Raw genomic sequence first — 24299 nt, forward strand, 5'->3', positions numbered from 1 at the left:
ATGATTTTAGAATAGGGCTTGCTAAATATTTTGTAGAACTTTATTAATTGTTTTTAATTAAAGGATTATTCACTTTACACATGATTTCATACATCCGTTTGCCCAGAGAGCGATAAATATGAGGCTGCCATGCTTTTCTTTTAAGCTGGGAGGCACACTGTCCCTTAAATGTCAAATCACGGAATAAAGTCGATGCTGCATATTTGTCTCTCTATTTCTTTGCAAGTCATTATGCTCTCTACCTAATGCACAGGTACAGTTTTCAGATTTTTTCAGAGAGCGTATTTCAATCAAAATGCTTAAGAATTTATTACACTACACATATACAGGAGCTCAAAAGGACTCTAAAAATGTACGTAGGTCAAAGCTGTTGTGGCCTACCGGAGGTAAAACTGAAAAGATAAGAAAACAGGTTCTGCAGTCAGTCACTTCTCATTTTTTATTTGACCGCAGTTTGTGGCTTTTTCCTGATCTTTTTGTTGATGCAACAGTATAAAAGTTCGAGCTGTAGCGAACATCAGTGGTCTTGTTTTGGCTCATAGAAAACAGACTTTAATCAGTAGGGTATCATCTCCCCTGCAGGCTGCACGGTTACAATAAATGGCTACTGCGAGTATAAGGACGGTCACAACGCTCCGCCGTGGTTCTGTTTGCAGTAGTGTGAAAAATGAAAACACTGAGGTACAGTGTCAACATTGTGCAGAGTGAAAAGAAACACAGTATCGCCACATTTGTATTTGTTGTGCTGGGAGGTGCAGCGACATACATTGTGTACAGCGGTGATGGTGATGGTGGTGGTGAGGAACTGGTGGTGATGCATTGGCGTGGAGCCACAGCCTCGCTTTCATTTCCACCCTAACCCACTTGGCACTGACCTGCTTGTTAACCTGACACCCTGGGGCACAGACAGATGGCTCTGAGTGAGAGCTGCAGTTACTCCTCTCAATAATTTTAAATATGATGACTTGCACCACACGGCACATGCACACATATCTTTGCTTGCAGCTGCTAACGTTTGTGGTTACTGTGTGTTGTCATTCTGTGGGTTTCCTGAAGGGAAGACAAACATTACACCCAAACATAATTCTGCAAAAAGTTGTCCATGTGTTAGAGAAAAGACAAATTGTTACAAAGACTGCAAATACGCAGCTTTTGATCCTCCATACTTACTGTCTTGTTTGAACCATTTAGCTTCTGTGTCGCTCTTATTCTTGATATATTGTTTCCCCTTCTAACAAGGCTGAGAAGCTAATTAAATTTGGACTGTTGCTGGAAAAGTCTGTCCACTCAACAAGTCTCTTTGGAGGGCAGCCAGTCATTGTTTGGGGACTCTATAGAGCCCTAAATCTCTCTGGCTGTGAAATCGTGAGAAACAAAGAGGTGCCCTGGGAGGCCTGCTCTCGGGCGCAATGTTGCAAAAGGTGAATATTGAGATTAGCAGCCAGCGTAGCTTGGGGACCAAAAAAAAAAAAAAAGGTCTCCTGTCCTGCTCCCTGTCTATTTCTAGTTAAGATAAGGGTCCTCATCTATGTGCAATAAAGCTCCAAATCCCAAACTGCTGCCTTTGTGTTCTTTCCCTCAATCCTCCCGTCAAGTGAAGGTCAGTTTTACCAGCTAAAGGAACAATTAAACCAAGAATAAGTAAAGTATGATAAAGCATACGTAAGGTTTTATAAAACTGTTGCCACGCTGGGATCAATAATGATGGAGATGTCCTATAATTTTACTACATAAACCACATAATGCACATGACTCTTATATGGCTCTTGTATGCAGAATGTCAAGAGCTTATCTGCAATCAGAGAGGAGTTGAGGGACGGTAGGAGTCCACTCTTTAATTGCTCCATTTAGTATTTAATCTGCCTCCTCTCGCGCTCAAGGCTGTCTCTGTTCCAGGAAATGGTATGGTGCAGAACGACGGACACGGCAGAGTCTTCACCAGCAGATGTGAAGAAGGGGCTCGGCCAGAGGGAGACAAGTTGAGAAAACTGGCAACATACTGATACGTAAGACTGCTTTCTGTTCACAATAACCATGACTGCTGCTTAACAAAGGCTGTGCACACTAAAGACTGACAATGTGTTAACTAACATAACAGTGCACACCAGGTTCTTCTTCTAATGGTCACATTATTACAGATAAATAGACAGACATATATATATATATATATATGTGATATCCAGTTGTGTGTGCTGCTAATCAGCTGCTCACTCATGTGGCTAGTGGCTACAATGGAATTAGTGTAAATCAAGTCTTGGAAGGAAAACCCAGTGTTTACTGTAAGGGTGTCAAATCCAGTAGACACACAGCTAATCCTAAAGTAAACAACTGTTGCAGGGAAAATCCCATCTCTGTCCTGTTTTTTTTTTTTGGCAGTCATGTGGTTGTTTTATCACATTAACAAGCATCATGGTGTTTCAAACATTAATATACAGATGTCTTATGTCGTAACAATTATCCATTATGCAGCTTCTTTTAAAATGACTTCTGTTAACATTGCTCTCACACCCTCAAGAAATTGTTTCCGTCCTGCAGAGCGGACGTCACAACCGAAATGTGTCACATACTACACGTGGAGCCTACATACAGGCCTCAGCCCGCTTCCCAGCAGACTCTAGTGCTGTTTCTTTGTGTTGTGAAAGGACTACTATCAAATTCATCTTCTGATTGTGAACTGCTAAGAAATAAATCTCTCTCAGTCTGTATAAGCAATGCATGGCCTATATTTATAGAAGATCATTGTGTAACCACGGTTAATGCATCAGTTAAAACAGAGATATGTTTGTGTGTGAAATGAGTGAAATATAGCAAACACACAGCAACTATCCTGCTGTAATACGGTTCAAAGAGCCCCTTTACTGTCCCTGTTTCTCTGTCACCATTTATGATTTGTGAGGTTGAGATGCAATATAATAATTCTCATGATTAGTTAATTCTTTGCGAGCCATTTGTGACACCAGAGTATAAATACGCCTAATAAGCGGCAGTGTAGTGTTGCATGACTTCCTTCGTGAGGCCATGTAGTGCTGATGATGAAATCTGAACCAAACTACTGGTGTGAGAGTGACCGTTTTGGATTTGAACTCGAGTGCCCAGCAAATGTTTTTGTTCCCCTTATGCCCACGTTGATCTGTGAGTCTACGTGGCAGCAGCACACTTTGATCTGGTCAACATGACCATATGCTTCTGGCAGAGACAGAGGGTGTGGGAGGAGCAGTGAAGAGGTTAAGCACAGGAGCACTGACCTCTGATCAGTGCAGAGGTCAGAAGTGAGGGCTGATAAAACTACAGTCACAGTGGATATGGAGTCTGAGACACAGACTGACTTTACAGTCACACAGATGTCAGTTCACCCGGCTTCTTCTGAGGGACATGTTTGAGTTTAACCATTACAACACAACAACAAAAAACATCATCACAAACATTTACTCAAGTACTGTACTTAGGTCAAGTTTCAAGGTACTTGTACTAGTATTTCCATTTTCTGTTATTTTGTAATTTTTACTCTACTGCATTTATGCCATGATTCTTGCAGGGTTTCTGCAGTGTTCACAAAGTTACATTTAAAACTTAACTCAATACCCATTTCACAATCATAGCAGCCAAAGTAGTATTAAAAGTATGATGGAAAACCAGTCGGGGCAATATAGCCTATAATTATTTATTATTACAATATCACACTTTTCTGTACTCCCCAGCAGAACGTAACTATTCAGAGTGACACAATTAAGGCAATTTACACGACTTGGGGAAATTAATGAACCGATTAACTAATTGCAAGTAATTCATTGAAATCAAATTCAGCAAGTTTTTGCTAAATTCAACACTCGCCCATAATGAGGTGATGAGCTTCCTACTGACTGCAGCTAGCATCACAGACACAGTTTGCTGCAGGTCGAATGGAGCTGACTGAAACTCCACAGAAAGGACTAACTCTTAGAGCCCAAAGCAGTTTCTGGCGTTTTTATGCCCTTGTCACATTTTTATTCACCGTGGGCTCATTTTTCACAGCAATAAACAGCATAAGTCCTGTGCCTCTATGGAAACAGCAGAATCATGGCTAGAAGGAGGCCAAAGTGACAAATGTCTTTTATGCAGTATAACACAGTTATGATGACAAAAATAATAAAAAAGTAAAAGAAAGAAAAAAAAAAGTGCCCAGAGGTGTTACCAACACTGGTAACCACAATGACTGTCTCACCATTGTGTGCCTCTGCCAACCAGTCAAGTTGTCAGTTGAGGTCAAAGTGACTTTTAGCCACCAAAATTTAATCAGTTCATCATTGAGTCCAAGTGAACATTTGTGCCAAGTTTGAAGAAACTCCCTAAAGGAATTCTTAAGATGTCGCCTTCACGAGAGCAGGGCGACGTGCTGACAACCCAAAAACATAACGCCTGTAGCCACAGCTGTTGCACGGAGGCAGAAAAAAGGGGGGGCTTCACATATACATCTTCTATACATCTATTTACATTTTTATGACCTCTACAAATGATCTCTCATGTCCTCTCCTCTCTGCTCATATATAAGCAGTGCAGTCAACTTTAGGGATATCACAATTTTAAGCTTGGATTAGGTTATTTTTTTCTGACAGAAGTGTTCATTGTACATGATTTGATTTGTTCAAGGACCTTTTGAAATGTGAAAATATGCAGATCATTTCTATTTTTTTTATTATTATTATTGGTTTTTTTTACAGTTTCTGGCCATAAATAAATGAAAATCCTACTTTTAATTTATCGGTTCCCACTCTCTAACTCAGGCAAGACAAAAATATTTAAAGGATCAGTGTGTAGGATTTTGTTGCATCTAGCAATGAGGTTGCAGACTGCAAACAACTGCATACCCCTCCCCTCACCTCACCCGCCCCTACGGTGGCTGTGAAAAACGTGGAAGGCCCTCTCTAAAGCCAGTGTTTGGTTTGTCTGTTCTGGGCTACTGTAGGAACATGGCGGTGCAACATGGCAGACTTTGTGGCTCTCTGTAGATATAAGGAGCTCATTCTAAGGTAATGTAAACACAAAAGTTGTTAGCTCAAGGTGATTATACACTAATGAAAGCATAACTATGAATATTATATTACACTTGTGTCTATAGATCCCCCATACACACTGGACCTGTAAGACCTTTATAAATAAAATGTAAGACTTTCTAAGGTTTCTTCTAAAGCTTTTGTGAGAGAAAACTAATTTCAGGGCTTTTAAAGGCCTGCAGATATCCAGTCTTCCACCTCTGCCGATGGGCTTTGAACTCTGACACCTGCAGAGGATTCTCCATGGAATGAAGTGAATATGGGTGGGGATGACTCCTGTAATGGGTTTATATTGCCACAAATGTCATGTGATGGCTGCAAGCCTTAGGGAAAGGAAAAAAAAAAATCCCTCTACTCATTCATTATCCCAAGACACCACCTCTAATCACCAAGGCACTCATACTCACAGGTAAAACACGGGTGTGAGATATCGATCCTGGGTGAGGTGCTGAATGGACCTTGGTAAAGAAGGAGGAAATGCAGTCTCTGATTTACATCTAGCGTTTACAGACTTTGCAACCTTTCCACAAAGTGCTTGGAGATAAAGAAAATCTGCCTCAGATATCTTAAGAAAGCGGTACGGCTGCAAACTCAACAATTCAGCGTGAGCACTTTGTCTCGGAAAGCCAGGTGTGCTGCACGAAAGCATCCATGTGATGACCAGGCAGACTCAGACTCCATAAATCACGTCACCTCTCAGATATTTTCCAAACAGCAGCTTTCAGAAACGCACAGTGGCAAAAAAAAAAAAAAAGAGGAGAAGGTGCATTTAAAAGAAAAGGATTTCAACGTATTTAACACCCACTACTGCCCTTGCTCGGCCTCTGTACGCCCACCTAACTCTCCCATCTGCCATTCACAGAGGGCTTATGATGCTGCAATCTGGAAGTCTGAGATTATATGGGGAGAGGGCAGGAGACACAGCGAGGGAGGGTGAGGCTGAGGGGTGAGGACTGGAGGCAGTGAGAGGAAGAGGGAGGTGGAAGGATTAAAAAAAAAAAAAAACACAAAAAAAAAACGTGCAGAGCGCTCAGTGTGGATTCATCTAGAATATTACTCAATTCTCAGCTGCCTGTTTTGAAGCGGAGGCTTAGGCGCAGTAGTAATCTATACAGCTCCGTAAAAAGATAACACAGGCACACGGCGGTCTATCATCAAGGACAGTTCACATAGAAGCCGGCAGATTTAGGGCCTCAAAACATGAACATGACTACAAAGAATGTTCAAACGCATCATATCTTCCATTCAACCGTTGGACCCGAACACACCACCAAGACTACAGCTGACGCCTAGCAAACAGCTGACATGCATCAACATTCGATGCCTGTGAGGGCGGAAATAACTAGTCTGTTTGTATGATCAAAACCTGAAACCAAACTTCTCAGCAACAATGCTTTCTACGACATTCCGGATGCAAAATTACATTTTTATCCTCAATACGTCGCAGTATTAGTCACCACTGGTGTAATCAGGTTGGCTTTTAAATTTGATTTGTGCCTCCCAAGGAAACGCTATTAAAAGCTTATTTTATTTTATCAAATTAGGAAATGTCCGATGATGTGACCCCATATCGGTTCTTCATCAAGATTTTTGGGTTCAATTTGCGCGTGAGCAGCATATTTTGGTGAAATGACCCATTTGTAAAATTCACCGACTTCCCTGGAGACCTCAAAATCCTTGACTGACCCAGCTTTGTCAAGTTTTGTGGGATGAAAAGACAAACTTTTCAGATAAAAACGGTGACGCAGAATTTGTCAAAACAACTTAAAGACTCTCAACATTACAACCAATGTCCAAGAATCATTAGAGGTTTGTTGTTACTGTTACGTAATGATGCTGTTGATGACATGGTTGATGATGTCGGGAACGGTCCGTCCGTCTTTGTTTTGTGTGAGGATCACTGACTGAGCTGTGTGACGGCTATATTGTTCGTGATGCCTGAACCCGTGTTGTGCTGTGTACTGGAAGATTGGCAGATGAAAAAAATCTGCACTCACTGCAGACACTGTCCTAACCTGGCACAGCAGAAACATTGTGATGGGGTCGGGTGGCACACCTGTCTAGCCACCACTCCCGTCTGCATCACCAAAGTGCATCATATTGCTCACTCCCCCACAGTGTTCCCTTGATCAGCAGGCAGATTAATCCTCTTGTTGACTCTGCACCTGTACCAGCATGAGACTAACTTCTGTGTGATCAGTGTTGTCTGCACGGCTGGAACTGAGTGTGCACAGTTGTAACAGGAACAGCTGTGCCTTTAGCTTGGTTGGGTGCCTCCCTGTCCGTCCCCAGGCTGCAGAGCTGCTGACCAAGCGAGGGAAGCTGATTGTGTCAATGGCTGATTAGAGAGTCCCTGAGGTGGAGTGGGGCTAGTGCATCCTCTGCTCGTCTAATTACAGACTTAATGAGTCCTTAGCTTTATTCCAAGTGGGCAGAGTAGGCTCCGGAGAGGGGCCGGCAAGCCAGAGGTTCATAAATCACCTTTTGCTTTGCCCTATCCCACCCTGCACCCATAGGTGAACACACGCGTCAGCTGTGTCAGGAGGTTGTTCAGGGGCAAAAGAAAGCATTAAGGGTCAAGTTGACTTCTACCTGATGAGCCTGGATATGTCCCTTCTGATCTTCCCTGCCAAAACAATGCATAGAGAGCGCCATATTTATCTTGAACTGAGTCTCCAGAAAATCTAATCCTGGCCCACCATCATCTCCTTGAGTGGATGGATAAGCATTAGAGGGGAACCTGGAGGGCACTGACAGCAGGACAATGCGAGGGGCAAATGCATTTGTTTTGCATAAGAGCAGCGATATACTTAGCTAGAGAATGCAGGATGATGAATGTGTTTAGTTTTTATTACAGCTCGCATTTTTGTTTTTCCAAGTTGTCAAATTAGAAGTCAATATGTCCTTTGAAACCCAATGAGGTTGTACTGCAACATCACCACCTGAAATGTCTTGTGTTTTGTCATTGTCATATTCAAGCATTTGTAAAGCAGCACTAGATCAGGGTTGTCAACTTTAAGAGAAACACTGGTTTATAACTATACAAATATAACAATGTAAGGCTGTAATTAACAATTATTTTCATTATTGATTCATCTGTGTATTACTTGCTTAATAAACTGCTTTGCCTTTAAAAATGAGAAAATGGGCATTATAATTTCCAAACGTATGAGGTGATATCTTCAAATTGCTGTTAATTACGCAACTAAATGTTTCAGCAGGGCCAGAGTTTCTGTAAATGCTTAAAAATGTCATTATGTATATGCCAAATCAGTTCTGAAGCCAAGGCTGCCAACTTAATACTCCATTACACATTATGTGATTTTACATGACGATCAGCACAGAGGAAAAGCAAGCAAACACGTTGCATACGTCAGATAACATAATGACAGGGTGCTGAACACAAAGACAACGCTGAGATATGTGAACGCACCTTGTAACTCTTTCAAGGGGCCCTGTGGACAGCTGTGTCTCTGCAGTGAACTTGTTTTATCAGTGGGTGGGCAATCCTCAAGGTCTCCCTCGATAGCGAGTCACATGAATAGTCTAAAAGTCTTTCTGTACCACACCTGACTGACTTGTTACTCTAGGGTTAGGGTTATATATCTGGTTTGTTGTGAAGACATACCAGATATGGATAGATCTTAATGACCTGAAAGTACCAGTACTAAAGTAAAAAGTTTAAAATGCATCAATGACACAAAACTACTAACCTTATGTCAGTCACTTCCTTCGTGATGTGATGTGCTACATTTTCATGCGATGCAGTTTCTTTGCATGCCAGCTGCATCATAAATTTGCATAGCAAAAATGGTTCTGTTGTTCCTCTCTCACGTGAATGACAAACGACCGTTTTGAAAAGTATGTACCTTAGATGGAAATGTGAATGGAAATGTTAATGTAATGAGTGAGATTTGTATTCTTTTGATTCTTACCTGTAGTGTACGTGTGTGACTGTAGGAGGCCTGTAGCCAAAGATCCAGGTCTGGATGTCCATGGGTCTTGCTTTGGGGTAAGCTATGGTCACATCTATTACCCACTGCAGGCCTTTACGTTTATTAACTGTCATGGAAGAAGAACAAATACAGTGGCTGAGTTAGGACACATTTGAAAGGCAGGGATCTAGGCAAGAACAGGCTCAGCTACCCTGTAATTTAGGTCTGGTATACATAAATCATCCTCACACTGAAAGCCTTTTTGCTTGTCGACAACCAATAAGGCTCAGCAGCCTCACAGCTTGTAGAGATTCAATGACACTTCCATAGATCAGATGCATGCCATCAAAGAGGCTGAACCCTGGTTGTCCAGCTCTCTAACTATTAAGTGTCTCTGTAGATTTTTATATAACAGCAGTGCAGCCAAATGAAGGCTGGTTACCTGCCAAACTGACTGGTGGAAAACACAGTCTTACCAGCTGAAGTCCTAACTTGACAGAGTTTGGCAAGCGGTTATGTTTATGAGTCACAGTAAAAGAAATATATTCACCTCAATATCACGTTATTTTACCAAATGTAAGCCTTAAATTTGTCACCCTCTATTAATGGCAGGGTGAGACAGAAGACAGGTGGAGAAGAAGTGGAAAAAGGGTGAAGAAAGCAGTGAGACAGGAAGACGCAAGATGACAGATGGGAGAAAAACGCTTGATAAAAACATTTCAGCTGCGAGGGTGCGTGTGTGCAAGTATTCATGTACATTATGCAGGGTCAGATCTGTGCTCACCTGCATGTAACCACAAATAAGATTCGAATATAATAAATGAAAGGAGGTGCATGATAGGGATTATGCATCCTTTCTACATTTAACTTTTTGCCTGCTATTCACTCGAAACCTGCAGGACTGAGTTTGACTCAAACATTGAATGTGTGTGTGTGAAGTATGCTGTGGCTTTGACAGATAGGCAGCAGTGACTTTCCAGTATGTTGATGTGTGTCACAGTTGGGAGTGGTAAATCTTGAGAAACATACAGGAGTTGATTCACCACTACAACATTGTTGAAAGCCATATTTCTTCACTTTTGACTGATGATATACGTTTCCCCTGCATTAAGCACTGGAGCTTAGCTATTCCAGACAGGCCCAGACGTGCCTTTGTGCTGGACATGCAGATGTGAAACCGATAACAACCTTAACAGCCGACTGTGGGCTTTCACAGCAAACAAGCGCATTACCTAAATGCTGTTCCTTTAAGCTGAACAAGCTTGTCAAATGTGAAGGAGAAAACACAAGCAGCCTCGGTCAGCGCAGACACATCTAAAATGAGCTTGATGTGAAGCAGTGCAGCATATTTGACTGCTTGACTAATGTCACAGCCCAGGCTGCTGCTACTGCGCCGCAAAGCACTTCCCTCTCTGAGCACACTGGCTTCTTTATGTGAGGTAAACACGCCATGTATGTGTGACAAGGCCGAGCTAAAATTTTACAACTGATCAACCACGTTACACACCACACTCTGTCAGTGTCAACAGCAGTAAAAACAGGGAAATGTTGCTAATTCTAACCTTTTCGCATGCATAAAACTACAGAACGGGGGGGTAGAAGAGTGTGACAGAGACATTACAGACAGTTATGGTTTACAAACACATAGTTCCTTTGCTTTAGGTATGCTATGTTTGTGAAGGTACATGTAACACACCTTGTCAATCACAGTTCCTTCCTCTCAACACACAATGGCACCCATAGTAACCAAAACATCCAATTCATTTTGAACGCTAGCCAGTTAAAATCCAACCTTTGTTTAAAGTGTTTAGCTCTCTGCATAGCTGTGCACCTACACGGAAATTGAGGGCAGAAAACTATGAATTACACAAGACCTTTAAGAATGCACACCACAGTTTACTTAGCTGGTTATACTGGTTTCAGAGAACACAAGATAAAGCTAAGGGGGAAAAAAGCAGCTGATGCACAGGCTGCTGGCTCATTTACACCAAAGTTACAGTGACTTGAAAGTCATCCTTGGTATTGATGGGGCTGGCTAACACCACAGCTATCCCTGTGTGGGTAATTGGATCCAGATCTTGGTCCAAGTGTGCTGAAAGGCAGCCATCGTCTCCTGTGAGTGGCCGGCCAAAGACTGGGGCCCTGAGCCAAGGCATTGCTGGTGCCCTATACGCTGTGACAAACAATACTGTAATAACAGCAGCCACGGTAATTTAAAATGACATCAGACAGGCCCTGTACTTCTGGAAACAGTTTGCGGAAGGAAATGCACTAGCAGATATCTGGCTCTCCATCAGGCCATTCTGCAGACCAATTACAACACTTGAAGCTTGCACACTTGTACCGCCCACTGAATAAAACATGGGTGAAAACTACCACTGATTGGTTGGTGCTATCAAACACATTTAACTTTGGGTCTCATGGAGCTCCACTCCCAGTCTACATGACTCACAACTGTGAACTTTGCTTACTTGCCAACTGTAAATATGGTTTTATAACACACACAGTAAACCTTATCAGTCTCAGCAGTACACTGAGCCTTATCTGCAGGCTAGCAACTGCAATGGCGACCAATGACCCTTGTGCTTTGTATCTCCGCTGAGCAGTGTATTTTAGCCCGGTTGACATTGCATGGCTGATACACAGCGGCACACACATTTACATCAAATCCTATTTTCTCCAAGTGGCCCATTTGTCTCTGAGTGAGTCAGCAAGCTGTGGGCACCTCTGCAGAGCATCAGGGAGGGTCAGAGGGAGACAGAGTTGTGTCTTTGATCAGACACACACACACACACACACACACACACACACACACACACACACACACACACACACACACACACACACACACACACACACACACACACACACACACACACACACACACACACACACACACACACACACACACACACACACACACAAAGGATGGGAGTGAGGGACATAGCCCTCTTCTGTGTGTGTGTGTTTTCTCTTTGCCCTAGGTTTTAATGCCATTAGCTAGATTCAAGTGGAAGGACAAGCCCTGCTGCAGCAACCAGCTTCCCCTCCTCCTGAGCTGCTGGAACAGAGGAGAGGACACAGGGCGATAAAGAGAGAACTGGGATATGAACTGAAATTAGTAAACAAAAGCAGTGAAAAAAGATCATGTGCTGTTACACGTGAAGGCTGGACATGTCCAAAACCCTAACATAATTAAAAATCCCCCTTCCTGCCTGAGGTTATAAACAAAACCTCTGATGTCACCAGCGTTAGATGACACTGATGAGATGGTGAGGATTTGTGCTAAATTAGCAAAAAGAGAAAGAAAGAAGTGCACATGCAGCACATCAGTTAGCACATAAATGAATCTGGGCTCCCCTTTATCTAAATTTTATGACTGCCGATTAAGAAATATGTCTCCTTCGGTTTGACAGTCTGTCCTGTAGAGGGATAAACTGACGGCATCTTGCTGTTAGTGCTGAGGCTGTAGGACACAGAGCTGTGTTAGCAAACTTGGGGAGGGCTAAAGTCCCTGAGCCACATTCTCAATAATGCTGGCCCAAAGTCTCTCCAAATTACAATTAACACAGCACACCCTTAAAATGGATTTTGAACCAAAGCCAGGAGAGTCCACTGGGTAAGTGTGCAGTGTGCACGGGCATGGGGGGCTCACTGCTTCTGTAGGTTTATGGCTGTTTTAACGCTATACTTTTTGTCAGGAGCGGTTCCAAGAAGCAGGTTTGCTGAGTTATCTGCATAATTTTGCTTTGTAAAACCATACAGATTTAAGGGGCCACCAGCCTCCCCTTGAAGCAAGGCCCAGAGCATGACAGCTAGCATGAAAAACATGCTAACTGCTGTTTTTCAAATTCAGCAAAAGAAGGGGGAGAGAGACCAAGAAAGAAAGAGAGACTGAGAGTATGCTTAAACTTCTGTGGTATTTGGAAAACACCTTTAAATTGCTGCAAACAAAACCAAGAGTCCAAAGAGAAAATTACCACTCAAAGGTTGTTAATTGCAGAGTTATCTTCCTGCTCACTGGCTGTATTTAGGGCTGGTCTCTAGACAGAAAAATTACTCTCCTGCCAAGAACCACAGGGGTTTCAGGGACCTTGATGCAATTTCTGGCACCTTTGCAAGTCACCTCTTTCCTCTCCTGGCAATCCTTACCACCAGTCACCTTTCATTTAAAACCTGGACTCCCAGAGGACCATGGGACACAGAGGTGATAATTTAATGCTTCATGTCTGAAGCATGCTCCACACCTGACCCTCTAGCCAACATAAGACCACATTTGGTCTACGTCAGTACACAGCGGAGCGGAGAGTTCACGACGACTATAAAGTAAAGGAGGAAAAATCATGACTTCTGCCAGACTTCCCCAGAAACAGCATTCTACCTTCTGAGACGCCGAAAACTTCAAAGAACACCTTCGAATTCAATCACACCTTCATGAAAAGGCCTTGTACAATATACTCAAAATCCATTTAACATTTCAATTAATGGCTGTCAATCAGAAAAAAAATCCAGCCTTTTCCAGATTCATGTTAATGTGAACACATTTTCACCTTACAGCAAAAAGAGTAGCAGCTGAGGCTTCTGAAGTGTGCTCGCTTCATAGCTTTTAAAAGCCTGTGAAAACACAACTGAAGGTTAGGGAAGAGGGGCACCCTGGTGGCCAAGGGGGTTACAGTGCAGACAATGTAATCAAAACTGAATACATATACTGCATGTCCCCATCTCCCTCCTCACTTAATGCCTGCACCTACTTCTTGCTCTCCAATCAAGGCATAAAATGTCAAAAAAAACCCCACATACTTAAAGGTATACAATGCAGGAATTGTTGATACTGTCTGTAAACAAAACGTTTTCAGGGCCGTACCCGCAATTTTCTTAGCTTCCACTTAGATGCATGCTGCTTACAGTCTGGCACCTGGTTGCTACCTTTTTATAGTGTCCCGACCTCGGCTGCATGCTGTTATTGGCTTGGTGCTACAAACCAGCTGCCCAAAGGTTGCAGCCCAAAAATATCCCAACCATAGCAAAATAAGAAGAAATTAAGAAAATAGAGGCAGAGGGAGGCTTCTCTGAAAATAAATACACAGCCACACGTCGGTAGGTGATATGTGTGGATTGAGAGGGATTACTTCTGCTTGAGTCTATCGTGTGTGTGTGTGTGTGTGTGTGTGTGTGTGTGTGTGTGTGTGTGTGTGTGTGTGTGTGTGTGTGTGTGTTACCTGTCTGGTTGGGGGTCCCAGTCTCGCTGCCCACGCTGCCATTCTCCTGCTGGGCTGACAGGGTTTTCAGGATAACGTGGGTGGCCCCGAGACGAGGCAATGTGACGTGGGTCAGGTGGGGGAGAGAATGCTTCTTGGCAAACAACTGGCTGGTTTCCCGTCGCTTGCGCAGGAAGCCGCCCTCAGGGAACAGCACTATCCACTTCCTGTTGCGGCTGTGGTAGTATTTGTCTAGGTGATCTTTTAGGTAGACCAGCTGCTTGTCTCGGTGAGCTTTACCCTGCAGGAACGAAGGACATATGTTAAGGAAATAAATAATACAAGCATCATAGTTTAATTTGTTATTCAGGTGCAGGTGAAAAGGTTATGTCACTAGAGACTTCAGTGGATTTTCTGTTGTTTCAGACCACCAGCGCTTTAAAAAGGGGTCTTAAACTAGGTGACTACATTCAAAACAAGTGCAATTATCTCAAACAGTTTCTTTAGTTGCCTCAAGGAAACAAAGTAATTGAGGCTAAGTGCTAATTCATTCCCTTGATAAGATAGATGTTTTGTCAGCACACAAACAACCAAACAAATGAAAACAAGCTAACACAAACCAGGAGTTAGACACAGTAAAACTGTGGAGCACTCAGAGCAGCATTAATGGCACGAGTGAAATGGATGCAAAAACATGATGGCCTTGACAACATTAAGAGCATTAGCAGTGACGGGACGAGGAGGAATGGGATTGATTTTTAGCTAGGCACGGTCAAAAGCCATTCCAAATGCATTAGCATAGCCGAGCTGAACTCTGTATGCGTCATGTGAGCACATGTGCTGCTGTGTGTAGTACAACTGTTTACAACACAACGACAATGGCTAAATATCATGAGGTTTTTTTTGCCAAAACAAAGACCAGTAAAGAATTAGTCTTAGCTGCAGCTACAAACTCTGTGATTCACAGAGAGAGACAGGCATTCAAACACACCACAAACCTATACATGACCTCGAGGCTGTCGCTGTGGTTTTGCTGCAGCTACAAGACCGACATGGATTGAAGGAAATGATCTCCATAATGTTTCTGTTAGTCAGACTGAGTACCTCTCCTGTTTCATAATATCAGGGGAATATCTTTTTTTATTATTAAATATTCTGCATTGGGACCTCGGTTTGGATTTGACTGCATCATTGGATGGTTTGTCCACAGCTGCAGTTATCAGGCCACCTGCCTCTCAAGTGAGCAAACCTGCTCTGCTTTCAGCAATGCTCCCATATGCTTGTGCATGCATGTTTATTAGGTACACCTGGCTAAAGCTAATGCAGCCTCGTACAGCAGCCCTGCAACACATCCTACCTTGATGAAGGTGAAACTGTTCAGTTTTTGTTAAAACTGAAAAGTGTTGATTCAACTTAAGTGATATTTCAGAGGCTGTAGGTTGTGGTGCTGCTGAATTGCATGCTGTTTAACACTGAGGGGTGTTTTTCGAAGCACTGACATAAATGGGTTGGATGAAATATAAGACACATCCATCAGTATAAATGAATACAATTTGACAGCACCACAAACGGCAGCCTCCAAAATGCCCATTAAGTTGACATTACATCTTTTATAAGGGTATGATGTTATTGCAGGACTGTTGTGTTTGAGCAATTTCTTTAGATTATTTATATACTGAGTGCATGATGTAAAGAAATAAAAAGTGCACAGTGTACGTGCATTCACCACTGGTCACAGTGAACATTCAGACTGAATCAACTAAAAGAAGGGTGCTCACTTTGACAAGCAAGTGTCCCATGTGACATGAGATAATGGTTGTAAATATGGCCATAATTTACATTTTTAATGTGAAAATGTAAATTAGGTGCAGAGGTGTGCCTACAAATAACTCTTTTAATGTACTTTATTTTACCTCTGGAGCAAGCATAGCTACACTTGCACATCTTTTCCTGTTAGCGGCTAACATTTAGTCAAGCAAACTAAAATTATATCTCATCCATTTAAATTCTTCCAATGGAAACTTGTTTCACTAGTTGGCCAGATTTTTTATTTTGACATATGCCTTTAATTTGAAGGGTCTCCCGAGTTTGAGAACCCCAACAGTAAACTCAAAGTTCAATTACAGCCCTGCACCACAAGTAACTGTGCTACTGCCATCAAAGCCTGCTGTGTTGTGCTGTGTATAATGATGTTGGAGACATGTCTGCCAGCCAGAGTGGACAGCAGATGCTTGGGAGGCTGGGGCAGATGCTAGCTGTGCTGTGTGCATGTGTGAAGTATTCTAGGGATGGATGTCAGAAATGCACACACAGGAACGCCAGGGGGGATCACAGACAGGATGGTAGAAACGGCCAAGCCTGCTCAGGCCTTCCGCTACTGCTCGTCTGGCTGTTAGCAGGCTCAGGGTGCTTCACCCTCGGCTCAGTGCCTGATGCGAAATTCCATGGCGAAGCATTTCCATGACCTAAAAATTTTAATTCCCTCTCGCTGTGGCTGTGGTGTTTCTGCAGCTCAAAAAATGGGAGAGGGATGTATAGGCTTTCATTAATTCTCCCGACAAAACAAATCAACAGAGACGATCTATCGGCAGTGCTGTCATTGACATTAAGTAATGGTATTCTTAAATATCATCACTGTTGAAGCTGGTGCCAGTAAGTCCCATTTAGTCCCACAGAGAATCTATATGGAGAAAAAGATCAGCTCATTACCAACATCTAAAGCTACAAATGTGTATAGACTGATGTATGTACGGTAGCACGGTGGAAACACTGTCGCCTCACAGCTAGAAGGTCCCGGGTTCGATTCCTGCTCTGCCCACCGCTCCTGGTCTGCCGTGGAGGAAGGATGACCAGGATGGGTCAAATGCGGAGGATAAATTTCACCAATTGCATGGCGTGCGCGTGTATGTTGTGTGACAAATAAAGGGGATTGCCCCTCTGATTCTTCTTCTTCTTCTTCATGTATTGTACGGCTAAATCAAGTTTAGTTTTTCCCCCCAGTCTAGTATCACAGATGATAGCTGGGAACATTTGCTGCTTTGTGTCACAACAGTCCCATGAACTGTGACATGAATAGCTACACTACTTGCACAACCGAGGTGTCCCCTGTCTCTGGATGACGAGTTTGTTTTGGCTATCTCATCGTGAATTTCACTGCTGAATCTAACGCTGAGGGACACATGGACAAAGAATCTGATCTGAACACCGACCTTTTGACTGACCCTCAGTTTGTTTGCTGATGTGATTAGTTCTGGTAATGAGGGGTAATACGCAAAAGAACAGTGTGCACATTAAACTTTGTTCAATCTGTCTGGACTCGCTGGGTAGCTAATGCTAGCTAGCCAGCTGGTCTGCAGATATCAGTCTGATGTCAAGAAGCACAAACTGCAGGAGCAGATGACAGTCCATGCTTCAATGGTATTCTTTGAATATGCGTAAAAATGACAGCCTAGCAGTGTTTTATTATTTGTGTCAAACTGTCTTAGGTAGTTTTCCAGGAAAAATCTATTACAATTATGAATCCACCCTTAGCCTCAAAAATGCAACGACTCTATTTTGAGGTAGTAGACGTAAAAGAGATATCTCTTTAGTTTCTTGTGAGCGAATCCCCCAAAATCTTATGACATTTTGATTTGCTATGAATCTGCAATGAATCATTGTTCCCTGCCTGGGATTAACCTCTCAAACTTGCATGATATTCCAGGAATTCCCTGACCGATAAGAGGCCTGTAGGCTCAATGTGAGCAGAGCAGGATGCTCTGTTCCAGCTGCCCCCACAACAAAAGGGTCAGTCTGACCCAGCGGGGCTGAGCAGCCCTCCCACATTACTGTCCAGTGCCGTTATCCTTCTCAGAGGACGCCATGGCCGTAGGAAACCCACTAACATATCTGCTGCCCAGCTGGGACAAGCAGATGGGTAGCTACTCCTATTTTGCAGAGCACAGAAAAACAAGCCAGCAGTGGCCAGGAGGTGGAAAGAGTTGGGTTATGGCCTAAAGGTCTATGTTTTAATCTTGAGATCTTTAAGTAAAAACAAGGTGTTGGCATGAGGGAAAATAGTCATTCACTGTTGTAGCCTTGAGGCTAACTTACCAACTTAAAAAAACCTGCTGGGCAGCTCACTGGATGTAAATGTAGTGTTAATAATGTGCAGCAGAGCATGTTAATGTTCATCTCCTGATGGCTGAATAACATGCGTGACGATAAAAAAACATATTAAGCATGAAACATTTGACACAATTTAAAAAGTAAACCTACTAAGACAGTTGGTGCCAACTATGAGTCTCTTACCTGTCTGATGAAGAAGTCCCCATGGATCAGGGACACTAGGCCAAAGTTGGTGTATTTGAACACATGGTCCATCAACCACATCATTTTTCGTACCACCTGAAATAGGGAGGTGAAACACAATGAAAATCTGTGACAAAACCACCATGATTTTGCTCAATCCCACATTTGATGGCAAGCAAAGGCACACCACTTTGGCATTGTTACCAGAGCCCCAAACTTATACAGCCCCTCAGAGCACATCCACCCTTATGACCTGCACCGATGCAGCTTTGGCTTACTGTCCTTTCAGTGCTAAGAGGATAAACTGGGCCAGGGATGCAGTTTTTGAGGCGGATCATGTCATCATGTTTGCCCCGCGCAGCTCGGCAGCTCCAGTGCCTTGCCAACCTCAGCCAAAAAACAAAAAAATAAACACCACAACAACAACACAGCTGCCCCCACCAGCCCAGAAATTCACAGTGAGTCCAGGATGATTTGTGCGGGGTGGCAGGATAGCGAGCTACGACTTGTCAAATAGTTGATTCTTTGGAGTGAAAAGTGACAGACTTGACTTTCAGGCTTGACAGATAATGTGACTTTTATCTCTTGATGTTCTATTTTCAAACTCACTTCTGCTGCTGCTGCTGCTGCTGCTGCTGCTGCTATTTTTCAAGTAATAGAAGTTATTTCTGTATGTGATTAAGGTACACCCAGTTAATAACAAAATGTAGACTACACATGTCAACCTTGGCAATTAAACAAGCTGCTGAGCCCCTAAAAATGTCAGATTACCACAGAGGCATTCGTGCCTGAGGACGAAGGTGCTCCACTGGAGTTTAGGGCCTGTCTAATGTCTTGTGTCGATGAATACTCATTATTTTGAATATGCAACCTTTTCTCTACCACACAAAGCAAGTGTTTTCTATCCCCTCTCAGCTTTCATGGCTTCAATTCTCTGAATAGTAGACAATTCGGTGTGTCAATATAATGCAGTGCAGACACAATCTGTATGTTTATCTACTACATGGGCTTTGTAGGTGTACATGACATATTGTTTTCTGTGTAAATTTGTTCAGTTAAGTGTCCTACTGACAGAGGAATGGGCGTGCTCACTGACGTTTCAACACGTTTTCCTTCCCTGCCTGTTTAAAATGATCAGTGTAAAAGAATGCAAAGCAGCCGCCACTCGCATTTTTGCACATCTGCTGTCGGCTGCCTGAGAAACTCTGTTGACGGTTCGAGACCTGCATTTTGTCATTTGAATGCAGCAAACCACAGCACTGCTTTCTGCTGCCGCCTGTCTCCGCTGTTTTGACTTGAAAAATGCATTATCCTATCACTGTGGCGCTCTCCTGTTCAACAACAACAACTTGCTCTTGCCATATTCTCAAAAAGTCCTTCTGAGAAATGGACAAATTGAGTGCAAAAAAATATTAATCAGAAATAACATTTCATTGCATAATAACTGAACCTTGTTCTCATAAACACCATGTGCAACAATCACTTGGCTAAACAAACGCACTTACTTAACTTAAGCTCTGAGGGTTTTTTGTGCAATGTGTGGAATTCCTTATTTGCAGTGACAAACACATACAAACGTGCTCAGACAGCGTCCTGTTCTGCAAAACACAGAGTGTGCCAAGTGCCCTGCAGGTTCAAACTCGTGCGTGGCTTTTATTTACACTGATGTGACGCTGTTCCCCCTTAACTTTGTTGCATTCTTGGATTTCCTAAAAGGGACACAATGAGGAAACACGTTCTCCCTCTTCTTACCGTGCCCTTGTCTTGCAGGCACATCATGAGGGTGCACACATCTCCTGTGGATTGGTGGTTGACAATGACCATGGCTTCCTCTTCAGAGATGGGCCGTACATCGTCACCCCACTCCGTTACTGCGAGACAAAATAAACACACAGACATCATAGTTAAACAAGCTGTGCACATAATATCTTTTAAAAGTGCCCTGTGGACTTTTCTTGTAAACAAAGCTTTTACATTCAGTATTTGACTCTAAAACTCACTGTGTGTATCTTTGAGGTCTAACAAACATGTTGGATGCATTTACTTCTCAGTGAAATGGTGTAAAAGCACTGGCAGAGGTCTCTACTGAGTCACCTCCACATTGCTCCATAACGCTACTACTGACCAAAAACCTCACACTGTAGCTTTAAACAGACAGATCTCAGGGAGTACATAACTTTGGCAAAATACACTCTCGTCATTCTATCTATCTATCTATCTATCTATCTATCTATCTATCTATCTATCTATCTATCTATCTATCTATCTATCTATCTATCTATCTATCTATCCAAAACTAAGCACGTATTTCTGACAGTTGTGCATTGCAAAACAATGATGTCAAACTCATGCAAACTCTACATTGTTGGAAACATGCAACAAGAAGGAGTCATGGTGGAGAGGAAGAAACAGTCTATAGTGTGGCTTCATTTCATGAAGAACAATGACAACAGTGCTCACTGGAATGTCTGTAGAACAACATCTCAGGTAAGGGGGAAACACCAGCTAACATCTTTGCATGCAACATGGACTTAACTTCCAGGAATTCCACGTATCTGATGCGAGTGTCACTGCTTCCCAGCTGAGCAGCACATCAGTTACCGACGGTAAGTATCCTGTGCTGTAACAACATTAGTGCCTTGCAGGCAGGCTTAGCAGATTTTTTTCTTTGACTAAGAAAGCTTAAATGAAATGCTGTACAAATGTTCACTCACTTCATTTGCTTCAGATGATGACAGACAGACTGTTGCTACAGCTAGCTTGGTTAAAACTGGTTCCAAATTAAACAGCTCTTCCACAGTAGAACTTTGACACTGAAAACCTGTGTGGGCCTATTTTTTCCACAAAGAAACCTGATCAGGAATCAATAAGGGATAAACAATATATATTATATAAACAATAACACTGATAAGCAGAATTGATAATGGCACTGGTATAAAAAACCCCGACCAATTCCCATCCCTAGTATCTACCCTGTTTCAGATTGACTCCAAAATTGAATGGGTTCTTCCTTGGCGCATGCTACATTCTTCCACCAAGTTTCATGAAAATCGGGCCAGTAGTGTTTCAGTAATCAAACATGCAAAACAACAAACAAACCGTACTGAAAACGTAACCTCCTTGGTGGAGGTAACAATGTGTATGAATAACAAAGATGTAGTTACTTACTGTTCATCAAAATCAGCATTTTCAAGTGTTACATGTGTACAAAGTGTCAATGTTAGCATTTCTATAGCACTGTTCAAAAAATGAAACACATTAATGACCTAAAAGCATGACAAATAACCTATTTAGTGGCATTTTATGGTGACTTGAGTCACAATTTTATTTTCCCAAAATGAACAAAATGTACTGAACTATCTTATGGATATAAAATATTAGCATGACCATTTCTACTTAGTATCAGATGTTGTACTTGTGCACCTATTTCTTTTTTTAGGCAGCATTAATTTATTTTTAGAAAAGACCACAGCAGGTACTTGACAAAGATTACAGTCTGAATATTCAGTTTAAAAAGACTTGTTGGTATGGGAGCTCCCGGCCTGAAATAACATTTTTCATTCGGATAAACAGCAGGTTAGGCCTACATCCTGCAACAACAGGACATACGGCTTATTTGCATGTCTACGATCCATAAATAATGCTTCCCTCTTCAATGAAACCACATAAGGCTTCCATGTACGGCTGAGAACAGAACCAGGGCTTTGTTCGCTGTCAAAGTGATAAAAATAATACAATGCAAAATATAGCTGCAAGCTGCAGTTCTTTTGGCCAAGAACGGGCACATCAAGCAGGGTACACTGCACACAGGTACAATGAGGTCTTATCTACCAGAAGAACAATTTTAATCATTATCTGACAAAACGCTGTGGTGATATGACTCATTTCCTGTTTTTGTAACTTTACAGTCAGCCAATTCTGCATTGAATCTATATTAAATCATGGCTGATTGATCACATCAAATTAATCGTTACCATTTTGGTATTGGATGATGTATCTGGGCACATAGCAAATCATTTGAAAGAGAGAAATACACATCATTAATGTTTAATGACATGGTCAGTAGCACTTGCTGCTGTTTATAATTTTCAGTGATGCAGTGCTTCTACTACACAAACGCTTTCAACCAGACGATGACCAGTGTCTCTATCAGCACCTACAGGAGTGGATCTCCAATGGCCCTCTGCTCTCTTTTCTCTGATTTACATGTCAGACCTCAGAGCATACAGCCTACTTTACTAACCATTCACCTGCAGCTGATTGTTGACGGGATACACACAGCAGCTGCAACCAAAAAAAGGAAACACGGCTGTGGGAAGAGGGGGTGACAACAATAGCCCTCCTGGAGAACACAAGAGCTCCCTTTGAAATTTAAACGCACTTCGACAGCTCTGCATATTAACAGAGAACAGAGGAGGTGAGAAGATTTCGCTGGGCTGCAGTCATTTACTGGGAATCCCCATAGTTCTGGGCGGATCTGACCAGCTCCACTTCTGTGTATTGTAAATGTTGCATCAGTCTGGCTTTAGGGGGCAGAGTGAGTGAGTGAGTGCATCCTCTGTAGGGGGGAATCAACGCTGGGATTGCTGGGAGATAAAGATTAACCAGAACTGTTTTTCTACCCCAACTCTTAATTAAGCAAGAATGTGACATGATATATCAGACAGCTAAAGGGACTGACATATTTGGTGCATTACAAAATGTTAAAGGACCTCAGAACAAGACAAGATTGCATCACTCAAATTTGTCAACAACTCATACAGATTATTTCAGGAATAAATCACCTCTTTAAAAGCTCTTAGGAGTCTTACTGGCGTTTCTGGACCTGTTAATATTATATTACGACTATTACTATTATGGGGTGTTCTAGTTTTCTCATTTAAATGGATGACTTTGCTGCTATACACAACATACACAATCACATTGTGATTGAAGATGATAAATGTCAGGCTTTGGTGTCAGAATGAAAGAGCAAGTCACACAGTGACGCTATCACAGTGTCTCCACTGATGGCAGCCTAAACAGACCAGAAAGCAATGCGGCAAATGTTTCAGTTTAGGTAAGAGAAGAAGGTCCCGTTACTGTAAAATCTAATTTTCTTCCTCTTGCTACAGCTCTGTTTTTGTATACAAATGCATAAAAATACCAAGGTCAAGTACAGTCCCTGGGAAGTGAAGGAAATCATTACACAAACTACGAGGACACAAAGACAGCTGTGGGAAATCAAACCTGTTTTTCTTTCTTTAGGACCAGCAGCTTTGGCCTATTTGGTGTCAGGAGTGAGAATAGCGTGTTGAGTAGTTGTCCAACGTACCATGTGGTCACAGTCATCAGAGAGGCTTAACATGATCTTGAAAATGGATGGAAGCAGTTCTGGTACAAAATAAAGTGACAAAGGATCCAAAAGTGCAGCACGCAACTGGAATGCTAAGGTAAAGAACAATACATCTGATAGACTGCAGAGAATTATTGTGAAGACGTTGCTGTGGGTGACGCAGCATTATTGCTCAGTAGTTCTGCAAGTTCTTCCTCACACATCCACTCCTGAAGACTTGATTGAGCCATTTGACTTACTTTTTTTCCCCATCTGCAAAAACTTAGAGTTTTAAGTTTCAATGCAAGCAAATTAGAGGTTTCTTGAAAAGAAATGTCTAAAAAAAATCTGTTCATCGTGTCAGTTATATACCATGTGGGCAGATATCTAAATACAACGGGCCTTTCATGCCAAAACCGTGCAATTATCTGAAAGCAAAGACTCCACTGAACGAGTGTAAGATCTGCTGTCATAACCCCAGGAGGAAAGCATTTCAAGCAACCCGTCAGATTAACCATTTCTGCAAGACTCA

The 24299-nt window shown here is 42.4% G+C and overlaps 1 protein-coding gene across 1 annotated transcript in view; it reads right to left on the minus strand.

Moving 5' to 3' along the window:
- The window catches only part of lpgat1 (lysophosphatidylglycerol acyltransferase 1), a 42747-nt gene that overhangs the window by 7799 nt on the left and 10649 nt on the right, over window positions 1-24299 (minus strand). Inside the window, exons 3-6 of the mRNA XM_070987414.1 lie at window positions 20206-20324; window positions 18454-18549; window positions 14185-14464; window positions 8966-9092 (exon numbers count right to left, since the gene is read on the minus strand). Coding sequence (XP_070843515.1) covers window positions 8966-9092; window positions 14185-14464; window positions 18454-18549; window positions 20206-20324 — 622 coding nt within the window. The remainder of the gene's footprint in view (window positions 1-8965; window positions 9093-14184; window positions 14465-18453; window positions 18550-20205; window positions 20325-24299) is intronic.

The sequence above is a fragment of the Chaetodon trifascialis genome, chromosome 19, assembly GCF_039877785.1.
Source record: "Chaetodon trifascialis isolate fChaTrf1 chromosome 19, fChaTrf1.hap1, whole genome shotgun sequence".
NCBI lineage: Eukaryota > Metazoa > Chordata > Actinopteri > Chaetodontiformes > Chaetodontidae > Chaetodon > Chaetodon trifascialis.